General features: G+C 40.1%; 1 protein-coding gene across 1 annotated transcript in view; it reads right to left on the reverse strand.

Annotated features, from left to right (window-relative positions):
- The window catches only part of exoc3l4 (exocyst complex component 3-like 4), a 39,142-nt gene extending 18,407 nt beyond the window's left edge, over window positions 1-20,735 (reverse strand). The window contains exons 1-7 of the mRNA XM_039785401.1: window positions 20,507-20,735; window positions 14,187-14,447; window positions 11,744-11,869; window positions 8,955-8,969; window positions 5,342-5,993; window positions 2,820-2,937; window positions 1,420-1,545 (exon numbers count right to left, since the gene is read on the reverse strand). Coding sequence (XP_039641335.1) covers window positions 1,420-1,545; window positions 2,820-2,937; window positions 5,342-5,993; window positions 8,955-8,969; window positions 11,744-11,869; window positions 14,187-14,412 — 1,263 coding nt within the window. The 5' untranslated portion in view covers window positions 14,413-14,447; window positions 20,507-20,735. The remainder of the gene's footprint in view (window positions 1-1,419; window positions 1,546-2,819; window positions 2,938-5,341; window positions 5,994-8,954; window positions 8,970-11,743; window positions 11,870-14,186; window positions 14,448-20,506) is intronic.
- Between the last annotated feature and the right edge of the window lie 1,731 nt (window positions 20,736-22,466).

Consider the following 22,466-nt stretch of genomic DNA (forward strand, 5'->3'; position numbering starts at 1 on the left):
ACTTCCTGTCTGACAGGAAGCAGCACGTGAAGCTGGGGAAACACGTCTCCGACTCACAGACCATCAGCACTGGATCCCCCCAGTGCTGCATTATTTCTCCTCTGCTCTTCTCCCTGTAAACTAACAGCTGCACCTCCAGTCACCAGTGCGTCAAGCTTCTGAAATTCGCAGATGACACCTCCCTCATGGACTCATCTCTGATGGTGACGAGTCCGCCTACAGGTGGGAGGCTGACCACCTGGTGACCTGGTGCAATCAAAACAACCTAGTGTTCAATGCTCTAAAGACGGTTGTGGACTTCAGGAAGAACACAGCCCCACCTGCCCCATCACCCTCTGTGACGCCACAATTGAGTCTTTCCACTTCCTGGGAACCATCATCTCCCAGAATCTCAAGTGGGACCTGAACACCAAGAAAGCACAACAGAGAATGTACTTCCTGAAGCTGAAGAAATTCAACCTGCCAAAGACAATGAGGGTGGACTTCTACACTGCCATCATCGAGTCCATTCTCACATCCTCCATCCCCATCTGGTACGCTGCTGCCACTACCAAGGACAAGGGCAGACTGCAGCGTGTCATTCGGTCTGCAGAGAAGGTGCTTGGCTGCAATCTGCCACCACTCCAGGACCTTTACGCCACCAGGAAGTGTGTTGGAAAGATTGTGGCTGATCCCTCCCAACCCGGCCACAAACTCTTTGAGCCACTCCCCTCTGGCAGGAGGCTGAGGTCCATCAGGACCAAAACCTCATGCCACAAGAACAGTTTTTTCCCATCCGCCACTAGCCTTATCCACAAGGCCCGGAACCCACCCTGACTCTCTCCACACCCCACCTCTGGCTCTACAGGCCACTGCACTTACTCTGCTGTACTGCCCTTTCTAGTTTTATTTTTAATACATACTGTGTATATATATTTATAATTATATTGTTTATATTCTAATACTTGATTTTTTTAACCTTCTTTATTTAGAGAATGTGTGACATGCAGCTACAACACCAAAACAAATTCCTTGTATGTGTGAAAAACGTACTTGGCAATAAAGGTTTTTCTGATTCTGATTCTGATTTCCTGCATATTTTCCCCCTCTCTCTTCCCCTTTCATATCTATCTGTCCTATCCATTAAAGGCCGAAATGCCCCCAAAAATGATCTTTAAAAAAAGAAGATATAGTGGTATATTTTTCTATGCTTAAATGGGTTCGGGTTAGTATGACCTTCTTCCGATATGAGACGATATCTGCTATGTGTTTTAGGTATTTTTGTGATTGACGGTTTTGGTGGTAAAACACTTCCTTTTAGCATACAAGTTTGCTGAGATTGACAATACACTTAAGCATGCCTATGATATTTAAAAAACATTTTCAGAAGAGGTTTCATTTTGACATGAAAACTGAATAAAACATATCCTTGTGCCGTACCGTCCAGATGTCCATGTGAAACGGAGAGTTGAGGAAGTCCTCCTCCTTCTCGGGGGTCCTTCTGTCCTTCCAAACGTCCTCATTTTCAAGTTCAATGATTCTCTCCAGGGAAGACTTCATGTCCTCCTGCAGTCACAAACACAGACAGGCGGAAGGTGGAAGAGTCTGTAAAAACTTCATCCCATCTTGGTAAGATCCCATCTTGAATTTGCTAGCTCAGTCTGGTGTCAATATAAATTAAAATACATAGAAACGATTGAAAAGGTCCAGAGAAGAGCTACCAAATTAATCCCAGTAATGAAACATATTTCATATGAAGAAAGATAGAGAAAATTAAGTTTACAGACTCTTGTATAAAGGATACGATTCAGGTTTATAAGCTTGTACATGGAATATATGATGCAACCGTTGAGCCTATCTTTCAGTTTTGGAGCAATAGGTATGAGATAAGAGGGAGTTCTTTAAAACTTTACCCCAGAACATGCCTGTCTGAAAAGAGAAAGAATTTCTTCAGAGCTTCCAGAAGAAGTGGTGCGTTTCAGTTAACTCTCTCAAGAGGTTGGATACACATTGTCTGTCAAAAGGTGTAATGTACATCTACAAAGCTGGTGTGTAATTTATGTAACTTATATATGAAATGGAAGTCATTTTTTATTATGAATGTGATTTATGAAATAAATGTGCTTTCAAATTTGTTTATATAATTTTTGTTTTTGTGTTGTTTGAGTCTGTAATAGAGGATTTTATATCCTGTACCAAAAATTATTTATATTGTCTTACAGAATTCACTTCAATCAGAGGCATTGTGCTTTTATTTTGTAGGTCAAAATAAAAGTGTCCAAAGTTCAAGTAATACTAATAAACAAATGCATTCAAGTTACATTTTATAGTTCTCTGTTTTGGTTTTGTGAATGAAATGTGAGAAAAAAGATGACTGCATGATATTGATTTTAAAAAAGCATTCTTTTTTTTTCTCATTTTAGGTAAAGTCATTTTCTGGTTTGGTTCTTGCTTTCTTCTTTGCTTACATCTTTGTTTACTACAACGTTCTTGCACACCAGAACGTTTCTTATAGGCAGGTGTGAAAACTTCCAAAAATCCTTCATCAAGTAAAACAACAAACAAAAATAAAATAATCTGGAATTTAACCTGATAAAGGTTAAAAGGACAAGGGATCGATAGTGTGCAGGATTTTTTTGTTCTCTTACCTATAAAATAAACATTTTATTTCCCAACATGAAGGACTAAAGGGCCTGTTTACTTTAACTCTTGTGGCGAAATTCTGAATCCTGATAAAAAAAAAATCTAGAGAACCAGAGTTTTTATTAACCCTGCAAGGTATGCTCAGATTCCCAGACAAATGACAATATGCCTTGAGTAACCTGAGTGGTGCTCCTCACCTTCACTTTGTGACAGTACTTGTCTTTCAGCTGCTTCAGCAGGCCGTCCTGCAGCTGCAGATCAGCGCTCTCATCCTTCATGTTCGGCTGCAGGGAGGGACTTCCCATGATCCTCTCGCTGTCGGAGTGAAACGAGATACATTCAACAATTTGCTGCGATCTCTCTGCACTAAAGAATGCTGAAGACATGTCGCTTCATGTCGGGGGAAAGAAGAAAATCCAGTTAAAAGATCTGCAGATTTCAATAAAAACCTTTGTGATGACGAGAAATATAATCTTTGAATAGGTAGTGCTGTATACCATTCCCCAGAAATGCTGCAGCTGAGTAACAGGACGCATCATTCTTATAATTATTATGTATAATATCTTATAATGATTTCATTTTCATAGGAGATTTGCACTAATTTGAAAACAGTTGTGTTACAGTATATATATGTGTGATATACTTTATAAAGTCTTTTTTAGGATGCTACTTTACATAACCTGGGGGGAAACATGACCTGATTTAAGTTTTTCCATTTTAGCCTCCAGAGAGTGTTGTGCCTCAGTTTATTTTTGGTTTGCCAAATGTGTCGAGCACAGCACAGTTTTTGGCGTGGCCTGATTCAACAAATAATGTCAGCAGTGCTATCTGCTTCCCTGACTCAGCTCACCCTGGTGTTGTGCTGGGGTGTTAGGGATCCTTTCAACAACATATCTGTCTGCACCATCTGTGAAACCATCTCCGCTGTCTGTGGGCAGTCGAGATGTGTTTTCAGATCATTGAATGGAGGCAAAAATGCATGCACTGATTCTGTGGACGTTGTTTAGCCTAAGCAAACGGCTGTATGTGCAGATGCCTAAATACATCACGGTGTAGTTTACAACCTGTTTGACTGTCTGGCCACTTGTGTTTTCGTCCTACAAGGCGTTATCCACGTAGGTAACGTATAATTATACACAGAAAAGGTCGATTTCCAACTAGGCCTCAAAAGCCGCAGGTTCACAGCATGTTAATTGGTTAGTGTTTTAATTAATTGCACATTTGTTTGGGATTTTGCAACACTAATGCAAGTACAGTCACTAAGCCACTAAGGTGGGTCCTGTGTTATTACGGTAGATTATTTTAAAGGTCCAATGTGTGGGAATTTCTCCCATCTAGCGTTGAGATCATATATCGCAATCAACTCTCTCGCGCCACGCAGTTCAAAGTACGTATTACAGCTACGGTAGCCTTCATGCTGTTTTCTGATGATGCCGGTCTCTTGCTCTTGTTAATATCCTTTTTCTTTTTCTGGGAGAAGAAGAAGACTCCTGTTCCTGAAATTTGGATTTTGAATACGTGTGGTCCTCCATGTTTCCTTCTTCAAACTTGCCGGGGCGCGACGATACCCATTAGCAGCATTAGCAGCACCTGTGAGTTTATCATGTGACAGCGAAAACGCCAAAGGCGGAGCAGTAGGTTCTGTATGTCCCTTACCGGCTAACGTATTTCAAGATGGAGCATGAATATGGAGCGTCTACCCCAGTTCATGTGAATGCAAATGTAAAATTTCAAGCCAATAGGAATACTTGGAATTGATGGTGGTGGTAAATATTCATGAAAAAGGACAAGTTGGTGAACGGGCAACACAGATTTTGATAAAGAACAACTAAACACATTACACACTGGCCCTTTAAGGGCATGTCTTGTGTGTTAAAATCGAGTTTAAGAGCTTTATTACCAAACAACAAAGTATTATTCCAGCATAGAAGTACTGGCTGCATTGAATATTATGTGAACTTGGAGTTGACAGGGTACACACATTATGTTTATACCGTAGGGTGGGAGGTCGGGGGTCTGTAGGGGCCCAACATTAAGATTAATATGGCCATGCAATGCCCCAAGAAACTACCAAAAAAGTGGTGTTATTCTTCATTTTTCTCAATGCAAACAAACCCTACAACATACATCTTTGAATACACCTCACAAATATAGTTTCATTATTTTTAAAGGGTTAGTAATTGAGTAAAACAGCTGGTCACGTGAGAGCATTTTTTGGGGACTATTTTCAGCGGCGGGTTATTACACATTTGGTGCTGCAGTGAGTTTTCTGTGGCAGCAGGATGGTGTGTGTGGGATGGAGTGAAAATAAACTACAGTGTGTGTGTTCGTGGTAATAAAGGAACATGTCAGCCAGTGCAACAGTGAGGCTCACTGATGTGTGTGTTTGTTTTTTTAAGATTATTTTTTTGGGCTTTTCCGCTCTTTAATGGACAGGACAGGTGAGAAAGAGAGGGGGAAGACATGCAGGAAATCGTCACAGGTCGGAGTCAAACCCTGGACCTCTGCGTCAAGGCATAAACCTCTAAATATACAGTATGTGCGCCTGCTCTACCCACTGATCCAAACCAGCCACACACTGATGTGTTTTTAACAGCAATGGAGCTCGAAAGAAGATTGCAATACTTGTTAGTAGATACATGAATTGTTGGTTTTGGTATTTTAATAGGGTTTGTTGTGAAGAAAACAGATTTTATTCACAGATTTTACGTCCACTGACCTCTTGTAGCAGTTGATGATCCAGTCTAGCAGAGCGTACAGGTCCTTCAGCTCCGTCACCTGCGGCTCCAGCTTCTTCAGGTGCTGCCCGACCACTCGGTGATAACTCCTCACGTAGGTGCTGAAGACTTGAAAGCTGGGTGGGTACGACCATCGCAGCTCCTTCTTCACCTTCTCCAAATCCTCCACGATGCTCTTACCCAGCAGGGCCAGATGGACTGCCAGCCAGGAGGCGTTCTGCTCCCTGGGTTCCAGGTGAACACTCTGCACCTTCGACTGCACCCCCTCCCCCACCGCCTCCCTCCAGGCCTCCAGCCAGCTGCCCTGCAGCCCGCCGGGTTCCTCCGCTCGCCTGTCCTCCTCTTGGATGATGCGTGCCACGGGTACCAGCAGCCCCTTGTTCCTGGAGGGAAGGGAGTTGGAGTCGCGCACAATCTTGTTTACTTTGTCCCTCAGGTTTCCGTAAAGGAGGTTGAGGTCCTTTTCCTTCTTGGCCAGCTCCAAAGGGGAGTCCTCGCCACACTGCTCCCGCTCCTTCTGGAACTCCTGGCGCAGGGCGAGCAGGTTCAGGTGAGCCTCCTCCAGCACCTCTGTCTCTATCAGGTTATTGATCTGCATCACTGGGAGAGAAAAAAAGAGAAGATGGCCAGTCACTTAAACTGCAGAGCTTAAAGGTCCTATGACATGCTGCCTTTTGGATGCTTTTATATAGGCCTTAGTGGTCCCCTAATACTGTATCTGAAGTCTCTTTTATATAGGCCTTAGTGGTCCCCTAATACTGTATCTGAAGTCTCTTTTATATAGGCCTTAGTGGTCCCCTAATACTGTATCTGAAGTCTCTTTTATATAGGCCTTAGTGGTCCCCTAATACTGTATCTGAAGTCTCTTTTATATAGACCTTAGTGGTCCCCTAATACTGTATCTGAAGTCTCTTTTATATAGACCTTAGTGGTCCCCTAATACTGTATCTGAAGTCTCTTTTATATAGACCTTAGTGGTCCCCTAATACTGTATCTGAAGTCTCTTTTCTGATATTCAGCCTTGATGCAGAATTACAGCCACTAGAGCCAGTCCCACAATGAGCTTTCCTTAGGATGTGCCATTTCTGTGTCTGTAGGTTTAAATGCTATTGAGGAGGAGAGAGGGGGGGCAAGGTGTAGGGTGGGGGTGTGGCCTCCACCAGCTTGCCATGGGCAAAGCAGAGAAAGTGGAGGTAACCTTTCCCCTTATGACCTCATAAGGAGAAGATTCCAGATCGGCCCATCTGAGCTTTCATTTTCTCAAAGGCAGAGCAGGATAGCCAGGGCTCGGTTTACACCTATCACCATTTCTAGCCACTGGGGTACCATAGGCAGGCTGGGGGAACTCCTATTAATGTTAAAAAACCTCATATGTCAAGTGAAATTTTCATGCCATGGGACCTTTAAATGTTACAGAAACAAAGAAGAGAGAGAGAGGCAAGGGAGCGTGCACACTGTTAGCCTTTCTTTGTTCACTTGTCCTGTAAAATAATGTTACTCTCAGCAGACACATTCTCAATAAATCAGGAAGAAAGAACATCACGGAAGGTCTTAAAGAGAAATCATTTGGTAATGTCAATTCAACAGAGATGAATCCTCTTTGAGGCAGGATTTAGACACTGACTGTCCACAGACAAACTGAACCCCTGTGTATTGACACCAGAAATAAGATGCCTATCACTGGCTGCTTTTGTGGCCAAAACAAAGAAAGATAAGTTGAATGTACAGACAGCGGAAGAGACAGGAAAGGTGTTTGGGAACATTATGAGAAAAGGTTGCATGCATGTCTTTAAACACTTACAAGGTTGACAGCCCATTTCATTTGATGTTAATTGAAGAACACTCATGCGAATTTAAGCAACTGGAAATCAAATCAGAATATATCTAAAATGGTCAAGGGTTCCTCTAAGTTAAAAGCTTCAACCAGGAAAAATGTGCAAAACAAATTGTGTAATTTGTGGACTTATTTTGCCAGAACTAGTGTTCTCAAAATTTTAAATTAAATCATTAAAGCGGCTATAATTTATATGTTTTGAATGAAATGTGAATACAATATGACAATGCTCCATAATGTGAAAGGCGTTAACCCTGTTATGGTCAGTCAGTTCTCCCACTTCCTAGGGTTTCCTTTGCCCCTTTTCCCTTTTCCCTATGTTTCCTGTCTGTGTAAGTAGGTCAGGAGGCGGGGCCCATCAATAACCTGCCACCTGCCACTCTTCTCACGCAGCTGCTCATCATCTACTCATCCACTCTGCAGTACTTAAGCACTGCTGCCAGATCGTCTCCCATTGTTTAGCTGTCTGACTGTAACTTTACTGTTCTGGTTCACTCTCACCACTCTTATAGCGTTGTTTTCAAGCTGTATCAAGCAGTCCCTTCAGAAAAACGCGATTATGCGATCGCATAATTCAATGCATCAGCCAAAGTCTGCATATTTATGTGGGGGCCGCATTTTTTCAAATACGCCGCACTTTCGCCGCATAAATTGCCGATTTCCGCGCAAAAGATGCAGGGCTTTCATGATTTCATAATCCATTACAAAAAAGTCACATATATCTTAGCAGAAAGTTGAAAAATGTTGCGTTTACTTCACACAAGAGCAGCCTTTTTCCCCTGTTGCCATGGGAACGTTATGAAGTCACGTAATTTACGCGAAGTGAACATCATCAAAAAGCAGGGTGTTGGGGGAATCACTTTTGTTCTCTTTTTCATTAAACCGCCTTTTTTGCAAGTTCCCGCAATTTTAGCAAGTTGCCGCCATTTTTGCAAGTTCCCACAATTTCATTGCAGAAAATTGTGTAAATATCCCACATATTCCATCGCATTTTATAAGAAAATGTGCCACATAATCGATTTTTTCCTGCAACAATCACAAAAAAACACCGCATTTTTCTGGAAGGACTGATAAAGCCACTGTAGACTACCAGCTCAGCAGCAAACAGCAGACAGACAGACATTTCTTTTATATATTTTTATAGTGACTTTTAGAGACTCTTTTATATTTATTTATTCACCTGTTTTGCACTTTTTCAGATGTATTGCACTGACAGGACTACATCCAATTTTGTTGTATATGTACAATGACAATAAAGACTATTCATCTTCTAAAAAGACAAATCTTTTCTTCAGGAGCTTGTGGAGGCCAAAAACAGCTAAAAGAGAGAGAATATAGGGCTTACATTCATCAGGTGGACATAAACTACCTGATGGATGTGTAACTAAGCAACCGCTTGTTAACATGTTTACCATACCAACTTAAAGGTGACGATATTTTTGTTTTTTGTTTCCCCCCTTTTTTTTCTCCCCCCCCAACCCCCCAAAAAAAAAAAAAAAAAATCCCTCCCCTGCTAAAAATGGTATTTTTTTAAATTTTTAAATTTGTTAAAAACTGTGCCTCCCCCCCCCGGTGGGGGGTTTTTTTTTTGCCCCCCCCCCCCCCCCCCTCCCTCCTCCCCCCCCCCCCCCCCCCCCCCCCCTCTTTTTTTTTTTTTTTTTTTTTTGTGGGTCCCCCCCCGGGGGGGGCCGGGCGGTGTTTTTTTTTTTGTGTTTTTTTTTTTTTTTTTTTGTGCTTGTTTGTGTTTTTGGCCCGCGCGCCCTCCATGTTTGGATCTGATTGGATGGAAAACACATAGTTTACATGTATGGTGACCAGTTTACTGGCCCATACATGAATTCTGCTCTTTCTGTTTTCCCTCTATTGCTGCAGTCAAGCATGCTTGGTGTTGGGAACATATTGTCCAAAATCCCTAAAATAATGGACTGTGTTATTTGTTTTGTACTGTATGTGCCGATGTCCACCACAGAGGTGCCATTTCATAAAAGGTTTAGTTAACAGTTAACACATTTATTATGTTGTTTTATAATGTTGGACATGTTGAAAACTGAATGTTTGTCTGATTATCTTTAGGGAGTCTGGCCTGTGTGACAGTATACAGCAGCCTGAATATACACAGGTTCATAGTAAGCTAATAAAGGCTGATTTATGCTTCTGCGTTGAATTGACTGCATAGCCCCACAGACCCCTCTGCGTCGCCACGAACCCCCCCTCTGAGCCCCCAGCCGTAGCTTGACGTGCACCTCCAAAAAAGTTTCAGCGAGGTGACGCGGACCGCAAGGACTGTGATTGGTCAACTCATCCTGTGTGTTGATGGTCGGGGTTTCAAGCAGCCTACTGTGGGGGAGTAGCAACATGCTAGTTCACTGACATAAACTCTGCAAATAAACTCAGACATATTTTGGTAACAATGACGGGGTTATCCGTTTGTAAAGTGTCTATATGTCAGTAACGTTTTGAAATTAGCACTTCGCCAGCAAGCAGTACTTTGTGGGCAGTTGTGCTAAAGATTGCTTGCTAACATAGCATAAACTGGCTGGCAGACACCTCGCAAATAACCTTAGACTTATCAACCCCAACGCAGAACTCCGAAAGGGTCACCGAAAGGGTCACCGAAAGCGATGCCTACGGCGTGGAGTTGACGCAGAAGCATAAAACAGCCTTAACACTTCCCTGCTGTGGTGTTGGTCTTTGTTTTACATGATATATGTTATTGAACCTTTGGCAGATATCAAACCGTAGATAACCGACAATGGGCCTTTTTCAAAGCAGACATTAGCATGAAAAGCACAGGTGTAATCAATAAAAATGGTTCTGTGCCATATAGGTACCTCATTAATGACATGCTGCTTTTTGGATGCTTTTATATAGGCCTTAGTGGTCCCCTAATACTGTATCTGAAGTCTCTTTTATATAGACCTTAGTGGTCCCCTAATACTGTATCTGAAGTGTCTTTTATATAGGCCTTAGTGGTCCCCTAATACTGTATCTGAAGTCTCTTTTATATAGGCCTTAGTGGTCCCCTAATACTGTATCTGAAGTCTCTTTTATATAGGCCTTAGTGGTCCCCTAATACTGTATCTGAAGTCTCTTTTATATAGACCTTAGTGGTCCCCTAATACTGTATCTGAAGTCTCTTTTATATAGGCCTTAGTGGTCCCCTAATACTGTATCTGAAGTCTCTTTTATATAGACCTTAGTGGTCCCCTAATACTGTATCTGAAGTCTCTTTCCCGAAATTCAGCCTTGGTGCAGAATTACAGCCACTAGAGCCAGTCCCACAATGAGCTTTGCTTAGGACGTGCCATTTCTGTGTTTATAGCTTTAAATGCTATTGAGGAGAAGAGAGGGGGGGCAAGGTGGAGGGGGGTGTGGCCATGTCCAACTGCCACACTGCCATGATGTCTCTCTCTTTCTCCAAATCTGCCCATCTGAGCTTTCATTTTCATAAAGGCAGAGCAGGATACCCAGGGCTCAGTTTACACCTATCAACACCTATCACCATTTCTAGCCACTGGGGGACCATAGGCAGGCTGGGGGAATGAATATTAATGTTAAAAAAACCTCATAAAGGGAAATTGTCATGCCATGGGACCTTTAAGCCATGTCAGTGAGCTAGCATGCACAATACCAGTACTCAACTAATTTTGTTATTATGTAAATTATATTAGTTGTCAACTTTTAAACTGACCTGAATAAGAACACCTATAGGCAAACCTGCGTAACTTTTGTGTCTACATACTTTATTTGGGTATCTGCATGCTTTTGGCAATGATGTTTGTACAGTAATGGTGAACAAAAAAAACAAACAAAAAAGATCTAATATCAGCAGTGTTGAAGATAAAAAAGTTAAAACCATGCTTATGTTTTAGTACAATATACTTTTAAGTAAAAAATGTAACTTAAAAATGTAAACTGTTGTGTGACTGAGTGAAGGAATGTTTCAATACTGATTAAGCCTAATCAGCATTTGTCTGGCTCACACCTTCTCAAGCTTCTAATGAATTGATTAGGTCATGTCTGTTATTTAGCATGAATGTAAAAGCTCTAGAAGACTTATTGTTTAAACAACTTTTGGGGAGCCACTCCCTGCGGGGCCAGACTTAATTAGAACAAAGGAAATGCAAACTCCGTAAACTTGAACAGAATCGGCACTACCATGTTAAACGACCTTTGTCTGTGACCTGGAGTAAACCTGAAATCAGAGGTGTGTCTTTAACCTGGGACAGTTTCCATTCAGGGAAACACCCACAATTCCAAAGGAATATAATTCGGAACCTGAGAATGTCTCAGGACTGATTGATGTAATTCCTGAAGAGGAGGCATGTCATTTCAGTCCGCTGTCAGCTATAGTGTAACATTTGTTTTTGTCATGTCGTTTTCATCGTGTTGTTCATTAAACCTTTTGCTTAACTTTCAATTCGACCCCAGCCTCTCCTTCTTCCTCAGAAATCAAACGAACACGTCTTTTAGATTTTCTTACAGCAGCCAGTCCAGGAGACCTATTGATATGAAAATAATTGGTCTCAGTATTAAATGATCGCTTTACCTGTCTTTGAGCGTTTCAGACCTTTGCCTTTCTGTGCAACGCCGTCGCTGTCGTCCTCCTCTTTATTGTAGAAAAAGCCTCCGGTGTTCTTCAGAGGAGACGTGACCGGAGAGCCAGCGCTCAGACCTGACAGAGAGGAACAACGTTTCTCAGCAAACCGGCTCCAAAGTTTTTTTTTCGTTTCGCGTCAGGAAGAAAAGAAATCAATCTTAGTGTTTTATTTCAATTTCAGTTCACTTATTTACATTTATATGTGGGTGCGTGACTTGCAGTGTTTTGTCCTCGCAGTGACCTACATCTAAACCAACTGAGGAATGCACAGATTAAGTCGTGATGAAAAGTGACAGCTCAGTTTGGCTCAGCTCCAACTTTTAAAAGCGAAAGTCACTGGAGAGTTTGTTCTTATTTCTGCTGACAGAGATAATGATTTTTTTTCAAAAGCCACAGGACTTACGACTAAAATGGACTAATGTAACCTTGCTGAATGCTGCAGAAATTTTCAAAATGTAAGGACTTGCAAATAAAAACACTTCTCATTTTGCTGAAGCGTTGTGTCGCTGCATTAAAAGGGAAAACAAAACCTAAAACACTTTAAAACAGTTATTAAAAAACTGCTCAAGGTGCTTTCTAGCCACCATCTGTTCTTCTTTTTACTGCAAGACTCCATTCTAGAAAACATGTGCTTTAAAATAAATTGGTCCAATCAGGCAAGATTAAGATGATGACGTGACTCTCTCTCTCTCTGTACTCTGGGGTTACCTCTAGCTATTGCTTCATTTTAAAGTGTAACAAGCCCACAGGGACTGAACAAACCAAATATAATGACTTCTTCACCAACTTGCACTTATTTTTTTGTTGTCTCGAAAGCCAGAAAGGAGCACACACTAAAAAAATAACACACAATGGTCGATAGGCCCTCTGCTAACACAGGAGGAAATGATTACATTTGTATGATATATCATGTTTTTATAATGGAAAAACAAGCAGTGGTGCTTCATCACACATTAAAGGCCACATATATATAATAAATAAATGGGGGTTTTTTTTGGGGGGGGGGAACCCTGCATGAACTTCCTGATGAAATTCTATCCCCTGTGTTACTCACAGCCCATCACACTAGTTTGCTGTTTATTAGTATCTCTCCTGTTTGTTTGCACAGGTGATGTCAATGGTCCAGATTCCAGTTTATCCCTTGTGTTGTCCTTTGGGTCCCGGTGAGCCGAAGGACAATACAGCAATACAGCACCTTAGTGCTTGTTTGTACAGCATTTTGGTCAGCTTTAACTGTGTTTAAATGTGCTCTAGAAATAAACTTTACTTACTTACTTTACAAGAGACAGGGTTTAGAGAGCAATTCTCAGCAAAGTAAACAGAAGTACATAACCCTTGTGTTGTCCTTCGGGTCACTGGGAGCCAAAGGACAACACAGGGGTTAAAAATAATTGAGGGATGCCTCTAACAATTATTTTCTAGATCAATCATTTGATCTATATATCACCTTCATGCAGAACATGTATGTATGTCCCAAATAAAACACAGCGAGACAGGTTTTGTTTTTAGTGAAGATGAATGCTAACTAGAAAAACTTGCTTTCTTGCTCTTCCTGCACTATATTCCCACACTGTTGCTCTTTCCACCTGCACATGCAGTATCACCCACACCTAAATGAAAAGATCTCACGCAAGGTGTTAAAGGAAATTCTGGGAAATGAAGGCAATCACTACTTTAAAGAAAATCACAGTAGAGGAGGCGGGTTGAGAGAAAAAAAAGAAGGTAATTCAGTACAAAAAAACTACGTATCTTACATTAACGTATATTTCCAGTAAGCACTTATCTCCTGCTCAGTGGATAAGAAGGCTGAAACATGTCATTACATCCCGGTACTGTGCTTCACAAACAAGCTGCAAACAGCTTGTGGGACATTTTTAGGTCAGATAAGCCGGCACGCACAAAAGCCAAATGCTTCTGACCCTGAGAGGACATACGACTGGGCCTGCTAAGGCGTTACACAATATATCATTATTTTTATCGTCATCTCGATATCAACTGGCGCAATAAACATATTGCGAAAGGCTGCGACATACCGCGAAAGACACTCAGAGATTTTGTTTTTGTGTTGGTTGAAAGAAGATATCAGTTGGAAACTGCACTTTAAAATGTAACTGTCGTTCTTTTTTAGTGGGGCCTTTTCTATACAATTCAATGTTCAGTTTGTTCAATGAAAGAATGCGGGAAATGATTTCCAAGCGAGTTGTCTTTTTAGCAGAATACTGAAAGCAGCAGAAAGGCAGAACTGAGTCGACATTAATATCTGTTTATTTATCACAAGTAATATCGTTATCGCGATATTCACCAACGTTATCGCGTATTTTCCTCAGATCGTGCAGCCCTAGTACCTGCCTGCCTGCGAGAAGATTTCATGACAGCCAAAGGCGGTACTCACTGGGAGACGGAGGCGGTTGTGACCCCGACTCGTTGCCAGCGGTGACCTTTGCCCACTTGCCTCCGGACGACAGCGGGCTCTTCTCGGCCGCCCGCCGGATGCTCCTCCTGAACGACTTAAGCATGCCCAGCGTCTCCTTTGTGCCGCCGTTGCCCGCCGCGTTCCCGTTGCTCTTGAGGGACACTCTGTCCTCCTCGTCTGGGTTTTCAGTAGACTTGTCCATCATTTGTGACTTCTCATGCCGTTAAATGTGGCATCCACCTGTGAGGAAACAGCATCAAATGAAAGCTTACAGTCGGCCTGCACTCAGCAGTTGAAGGTGTGTGGTTGGTTATTGTGGTTTTGAGTCAGCTGGGTCAGGGGGAACGGTTTTGTTTACAGATAACATCCCCGCCTAGTTCACTTCAACACGGAGAGAGAAGGACATGGACTATGTTGTAACAGCAGTTACATGCTGTACTCAAGGACTCAAGGGCGTAATGTCCCAGAACGCTTTTTTGTCCCCCTCACTTTTATAGTTTCAGGTTGGTTTTCTTTAATGAAATCTCTCGACACAGTGTCCTCCGACTGTCCATCTAATAGAGGAGTTCATTCTAATGTTGATACATTCATCTTAAAGTCCCCTTCTCTTTTAACAGTGCGCTCAGACCTGTGAACTTAAGCAAACTTCAACTTACAGTAAACTTAAAGGTTCAGTTCAGATCTTTTGCAGTGTGGTTGTATGAGGTTCAAGGGAATATAAGCAATGTCCTGCTGTGGACGGGGGCAGCAGCTAAACGCATTTTAGACACTTAAAAACATTGATATCAGTTTAAGTGGACGCTATATTTAGAATATTTTCAGCGCTTTACCTTGCTGTCAGACAGCCCTTTACGACGGGGAACCGAAGACGTTATCGCTGCTCTCTTCAAAGCCACCAGACTCTTAGTCTCTGTCTCTTAGTTTGTGTTATTGTGTGACTTTGGTGAATCCCAACTAACCCCTTAAAAAACAAATACTACAATAATAAGTTTTATTTATTTGAAAGGAAAGCCCACTAACTTTTGTAGTTATTATTATTATTAGACCAATAACATCCACGTCTTTTTATTTCCACTTACACAGTCTGAAAAATCATTGTTTTTCCACAGAGAATCAGATATATTCTGTACTAACTTGTTCTATATCTTCATGAAATATGATGCACAAACTTTTTGCTACTTTGTTTTTGTTTCAATTTCAAACTACTTACTGTATTTGCCATATTTAACATTTGTACTTTATATCTGTGTAAATATTTAGTTTCTCCTGTATAAATAAACGTTTAATTCAGTCAGTCAGTATTTTCCAATTACTGCTGGTATCCAGTCACGTAGATACTTTTCAGTTTTATTTTATTTTGGAGATATCAAGCAAAAACTACAGTATATCTGTGTTGACCATCTCAACAAAAGTGAAAGTGAAAAAGCATCTCTTTACTTTCAGTATCCTCCACCACAGTCATTACAGTGCAGCTACAATTGAAATGAAAGTCATTCATTAAAGGTGCACTATGAGTTCCTGCATGGTTTCAGCGCGATTTCATTTTCATCTCAAATCGTAGGCATCTCTCCTTGATCCGCTAGCTGCCTATGGAGGATATATTTATTCATAATTCAAATTTAAAAAGTCCAAAGAGAAAACGAAGCAAGATCAAATTAAAAACATTATTATTTTACTGCGCTACTAGGAAAAATCATGCCATAATTGTATTTTAAAAAAGAAAAAGGAAACAAAGTTGAAATGTAAAATGATAATTTGAAAATGTAAAGAGCAATGTAAAAAGTCAAATTTAAAATGCAAAGCTTAAATATAAATGCTTTAACTGAAATCTTTGAAATCTTTAGGCGGGGCTTCACATCAGGTCCGTGTACTTTTTCGTTCATTCGATTTTCATTTCATAAACAGGTATTAAAAAACAAAAAACGAATGGTTATTTGATTTTCGTTTTAAAACACGACATTTGAAATTGAAATACAATGCGTTTTTTCTTTTTCATTGTCGAAATGGGATGGGAGAAATTTAAAATATGCTGTGATTTTCATTTTCTATTTTATATAACAAAAATAAAATCACTTCGAAAACAGAAACGAAAAAGGCTTGTTTTTTCATATTCAGGCACCGGATGTTGTCATTTCCAAGGCAACAGCGCCAGCCTAGCCTACCAGTGTTCGCCCAGGCCAAATTACTTTGGAAACCTAGCTATACTCTTGATAATGCTTGGGGAATTTTATTTCAAAATGTCACATGTATTTATTACCCTCTCTCCCTGCCTCCCTGTCTCTACCCCCGGCAGGCAACTTCGGCCCGAAGAGAGTCGAACCAGCGGAGCAAAAGACTTTCGGTTCACGGCTGTAACGTTACCGTTACGCCACCGTTAACAATCCCAGCAAACGTTCTGTTGCTGCCGTTAAGCTTGCTGATCTGGCAGAGGTCTCCCCGGGACTGACTCTGCAGAGCTGGCGTTACCCGCTCTATGATCAATGAGCAATGATCAAGGATTACCAAATTTCTCTCTCATATTGCTCCTCATAACCACTGAAAAACTAAAAAATCTAACCCAAAGTACAATTATTATGGACGTTAGCTGACATTAAGGGTTTCTGCTTCATTAAGGAAATTGTAAGGAAAAAGCTTAACGTGGTTAACCATTAAGCTTTTTCCCCGTTAAAGCGATTTTTTGATCACTGTTTATAAACAGTAAAGATTATAAAAATCTAAAACAAAAGTCGTTATGGACGTTATCTGACTGATAACTGACTGATATTTGATTGATCATTGTTTAGGTACATTAAAGTTAAGCTTTTTCACGTTAAAGCGTTTTAGAATGTCCGGCTGCAGCTGAGGGAATCTGTAGCCTATAACTTCCGTTTTTGCCCCCTTTACATAAATATACATATGGCTATGAAATAGATCATGAAATACAGGCTTTAGTCATAATACTTCAATAGCCTAAATACATGTATGTTTTACTATGTATTTCGAGGGACTTTTATTTATTCCATCTATTTATATGCACGTTATATTTAAGGGAAGTTTGGTTATCTCACAGACTCAGACTAAAAGCAGCAGCAAGCCTGCCTGACATCAGTGCATCATAGCATATCACTATCTGCAAATAAAATAAAATATGAATAAATCAGCGCGCGGCAGATTCCCAGCTCAGCTAGGCGAGCGGCCGCAGCTCTGCAGACGGACCAGAGTCAGTCAACACCGGGGAGCCGAACCGTGGGGACCGAGGTCACAGGGCTGGTGGCTAGCTGCTAGCTAGCTGCAGCAGCAGCTAATATTAGAATAGACCCAGCACCGTAGGTCTGCATCACGATCCACGATCCCGAACCGCCGGTGACTCTCTGCCAGATCAGCAACAGAAAGTTTGCTGGGATTTTTACCGGTGGCGTAACGGTAACGTTACAGCCGTGAACCGAAAGTCTGTTTCCTCAGCTGGTTCGATTGGGGCGAAGTTGTCTGGGCGGGTAGAGACAGAGAGTCAGAGGGAGGCAGGGAAGAGGGGAATAAATACATGGTGACATTATGAAATAAAATCCCCCAAGCATTATCAAGAGCAGAGGTTTCCAAAGTAATTTTAGCCTGGGCTGAAAGCAACACTGGTGGACTATGCTGGCGCTTATGCGGTTTGCCTGGGAAATGAAATGTAAAAAAAAAACCTTTTTTCATTTCTATTTCCGAGTGATTTTATTTTTGTTATATGAAATAGAAAATGAAAATCACAGCATATTTTTAATTTCTCCCATCCCCTTTTGACCATGAAAAGGAAAAAAATGCCTTGTATTTCAATTTCAATTGTTGTATTTTAAAACGAAAATCAAATAACCATTCGTTTTTGTTTTTTAAGTCTGTTTATGAAATGAAAATCGAATGAACGAAAAAGTACACGGACCGAAAACGAGCCATATTTTGTAAAACTGTCCATATTCAAACTCTACGCAGTTGATTTCTCGCATAAAAAAGTCTCAGAAGTGAATTTAGTGGTGAAATAGCAGACGGAAATTGTAAAAAAGCAATCGATTCTAGAATCTAGATCGGGAGTTTGCCGTAGTAGCAGCAGCCAACAAATGGAAAGTTTTTACAATTTTCATCTGCATTTTAAATTTGACTTTTTACATTGCACTTTACATTTTCAAATTATCATTTTACATTTCAACTTTGCTTTTTCAGTTTCCTTTTTCTTTTTTTAAATTCAATTATGGCATGATTTTTCCTAGTAGCGTAGTAAAATAATAATATTTTTAATTTGATCTCGCTTCGTTTTCTATTTGGACTTTCAATTTGAATTATGAATAAATATATCCTCCATAGCTGCCTGCCCCCTGAATACAGCGTGAAAAAGCCCGGTCTTGGGAGACAACACAGGGTTTGTAAAGGTCAAACAAACACTAGGGGCACAGGCTGTGCACCAAAATACAACAAACCACGTTCCAGCCAATCACCAACAAGATGGTTGGGGGAGGGGGTGGGGGTTAGTGACAGTTAGTCAGTTAGTCATGACAGTTATGGAAACATGGGGGGAGGGGCGAGCTTGCTCTGTTTTGTTTGGTATTTTCTTGGAACGTCAACAGAAGTGACGTCATGCAGGAACTCATAGTGCACCTTTAATTTGACTAATTAATCTGTCGATTATCAAAATTTGTCAGTGTTTCCCAAAGCCCAACATGACATCCTCGAATGTCTTGTTTTGTCCACAAACTCAAAGATATTCAGTTTACTGTCATAGAGATGTAAATAAACTACAAAATATTCACATTTTACAAGCTGGAATCAGAGAAGTTCCAGTATTTTTGCATTAAAAAATGACTTAATTAATTAATCTTTGCACCGCTAAATTTAAATCTTTAAGTAAAGACGGAAAGAAGTACAGAAGTATTCTGCACAGAAGTGTCTGTTAAATATCAATAGTAAGCCTTTTGAAAAAATACAGCAAACAAGGACATCATTAAATAACTTAGTCAGCTGTAGAGGAGCCTGGGATATAAAATTTTCTGACATTTCGGTCTGTATCTTGGGAATCTTTAAGCCAGCGCATTCAAAATGTGATCCAAACTAGTTACATTTGTCTGCTATTAAATGGTGTAGCTGTTATCTCTGCAACCCAAACAGAAAAAGCATGTTTTTATAATTTTTGTGTGTGTGTGTGTGTGTGTGTGTGTGTGTGTGTGTGTGTGTGTGTGTGTGTGTGTGTGTGTGTGTGTGTATGGGTTAAGAGGCATGCCTCTGTCCCTCTTTTTTTTTTCCAAAACTGAAATCTAAAGAACATAAATACAACCAAAATGTTGCTTGGGGAAGGTTGTAACATTTTGTAACCCAGACTCTTGTTACAACTAACCCAGACTATGGCGTAACTTACAGCTAACGGCTAAAACATTAGCACCAACAACCTGCATGAAAGATATCCATATCCAACACACAAAAAGCATGATTTAAGTTTGTTGAGTTTAGCTACAAAGCCGGCAATGCTATCACAAAAACAAATGAGGTAAAAAAAATAAAAAATAAAATACTTTTTTACCTAAAATGTGCAGTGTCTGTCACAGGGGGCCGATTCTTCACATGTGTATTAAGGACTAAACACAGCATGCGCATGTTTAAAGTGAATCATGTGTTTTGAAACTTGTTCTTGATTGGAGAAATTGGACTCCCTCACTCCTTAGCTAAAATTTAGGAACATTTTACTGTCGATTTAAAGTTATAAACATTAAAAAAGATGTAGAGTTCTTAATTTTTTGTAAGATAATTGAAAATAAAACATGGGGATTAACCATTAATAGCCAAGCCATATGATTTTATAGGTATAAATAATACCTATAAATACTCTTCTGAGAAATGACTCAATGGACTCTGGAACAGTTCTAGTTTTATGTCATTGTGCAACACACAACAACGGTGTAAATATCTGCAGACATGTCATTATTAAATGACATGTCAATTTCAACTCTCAACAGAGGGTCACAACTATATTATTTTATATTATAATGCATTGTATCATATTATATAAAACAGGCATGTGAAGTCATAGTTTTATATTTCAGCAATATTTCAGACCAATCAGCATTAAAACGTGGCCACTGTGCTGATAACAGTGTTTGACACCAAAGAACATGCTATATAGATGCAGAGCACCATTGTTTTACTACAACTACAGCACTACAACTGAAGCCAAACTCAAAGATGTGACCAATGCATACAAACTGTGCACTAAGTGAAAAAGTTATAGGCTCATACTGTATGTTGAGAGAGGGAGAGAGAGAGAGGGAGAGAGAGGGAAAGTAAAGGCGTCTGCTTACCTGCGTAGCTTAGGTAGAAAATACTCTGGCAGCTCTCTTCCGTTCTTTTATGTCCTTCACTCTGAAACTTTATGCTTTCACTTTCTCTACCTTTACGGTGAAGCCGGGTTGGGGATTTACCTGGATGATCCAGAAAAATGGGGTTGAAAAGAAATCTTTAAAAGAAGGGCAGCCAGTTTCAAGAAAAGCAAGCAAATCACATGACAATAGCTCCCTGCCTCTGCTGTGATTATCTAGTGTTTGGGAAAGAACTAAGGATGAGTTAATGATTAAACAGATATCTACTGAAAAAGGAGTGTCACTCACAGCAGTCTCAGAGTTTAATCTGCTCCCTACAAGTTGTTTTAATGACAGGATTTGTGATCCTAGTAAACATTGTTGTGCTTAAAATGCAAAAAAGATTACAGTTCACAGTTTATAGGTACTTCACGGTGCGAGGGGGAGGTCAGGCGATGTGAGACCCAGTTTACAGGTAGATTACATTTCTTACCTGGAATGTGGCGTTAAAGCATGTGACCGTGCTGCATTTAAGAACCCCCGTAAATTCCTGTTTCCAGGTCGTGAGTCAAGCAAATTAGGTCTAATAATGACATAGCAGTGGTGAAAGAAGAAGGCTACTCAGATCCATTACTTAAGTACCAGTACCAGTACCAACAATGTAAAAGTACTCCATTGCAAGTTCAAGTTATCCATTAAAAATTGTTCCTAAGAATCAGAAATCTGAGTCAGAAAAGGATTTATTGCCAAGATAGTAATGGTTGGTATGCATACATAAACATTTCAAGAGGAAATAAACAATACATGTAAATGAAACGATAACATAGATAAACAAATATCTACAATAAACCTGTTTTAACAATAAGAAATGAAGGCTGGTGCAGGATGTGCAAAAAAAATTTTTTATCAGAAAATGAGGTATCAAAATGACCCATTCTGCAGAATATGACTGTATATTAGACGGTCAGTGGTGGAAAGTAAGTAAATACATTTACTTATTTACCGTACAATTTTGAGGTACTTGTATCAGTGTCTAGTTGGGGTCCCTTGTCAAGTTTCAGATGTAGAATAATCTAATGATATCTGATACTCTGACTCACAGGGGCCATTTTTTATGCAGAATGAGTACTTTAACATTCCATATTTTAAGTACATGTTGCTGATACATGTCTGAAATTTTAAAAGGGGTTTTAAATGCAGGACTTCTACTTGTAATAGAGAATTATTACATCGTTGTAATTTTATGTAAGCAAAGGACCTGAGCACTTCTTCCACCACTGTAGATCATTAATACCGGTGCATTAATATGTTGCTGCTCAAGGTGGAGCAAGTTGTAACAACTTTATTTAAAGCTAGCTTAGTCCTAGTTCAGTCCTGTGGCTCCCAACCTAGGGGTCGGGCCCCTCCAAAGGATCACCCGATAATTCTGAAGGGTCGTGAGATGATTAATGGGCTACACAAATTAGTTTTCATTGTTTTGGACACAAATACATAATGTGTAAATATTGGAGTTTTGAACAGTTATTTAAATTATCTATCTATCTGAAAAGTTTAGATAGAAATTGACTCTGCTAACAACTCATAGACATCTGAAACATGATATGGGGCCCCAGTTAGACATTGTTTTAGACTGTTTAGAACCACTTTCAAAAAAACAATGTCTAACTGGGGCCCCATGTCATGTTTCAGATGTCTATGAGTTGTTAGCAGTATTTCCATTTCAAGCTTATAACATACAACACATTGTTAACCGCTTGAAATGGAAATACTAAAGTGAAGTACAAGTAGCCTACATTCAAATTAACTACAGTAATTGAGCAAATGTACTTTCTATCACTGCAATTTACATTTTAGTAACAAGGTTGTAAAGAAGGGGACAGAAACCAAATTAACAAAAAAAAAAAAATTAACAATTTGATGAAATATTCAAAAACAAATTATGGTGGTGCATTCGGGATGTCTT

The sequence above is a fragment of the Perca fluviatilis genome, chromosome 20 (genome assembly GCF_010015445.1).
Source record: "Perca fluviatilis chromosome 20, GENO_Pfluv_1.0, whole genome shotgun sequence".
NCBI lineage: Eukaryota > Metazoa > Chordata > Actinopteri > Perciformes > Percidae > Perca > Perca fluviatilis.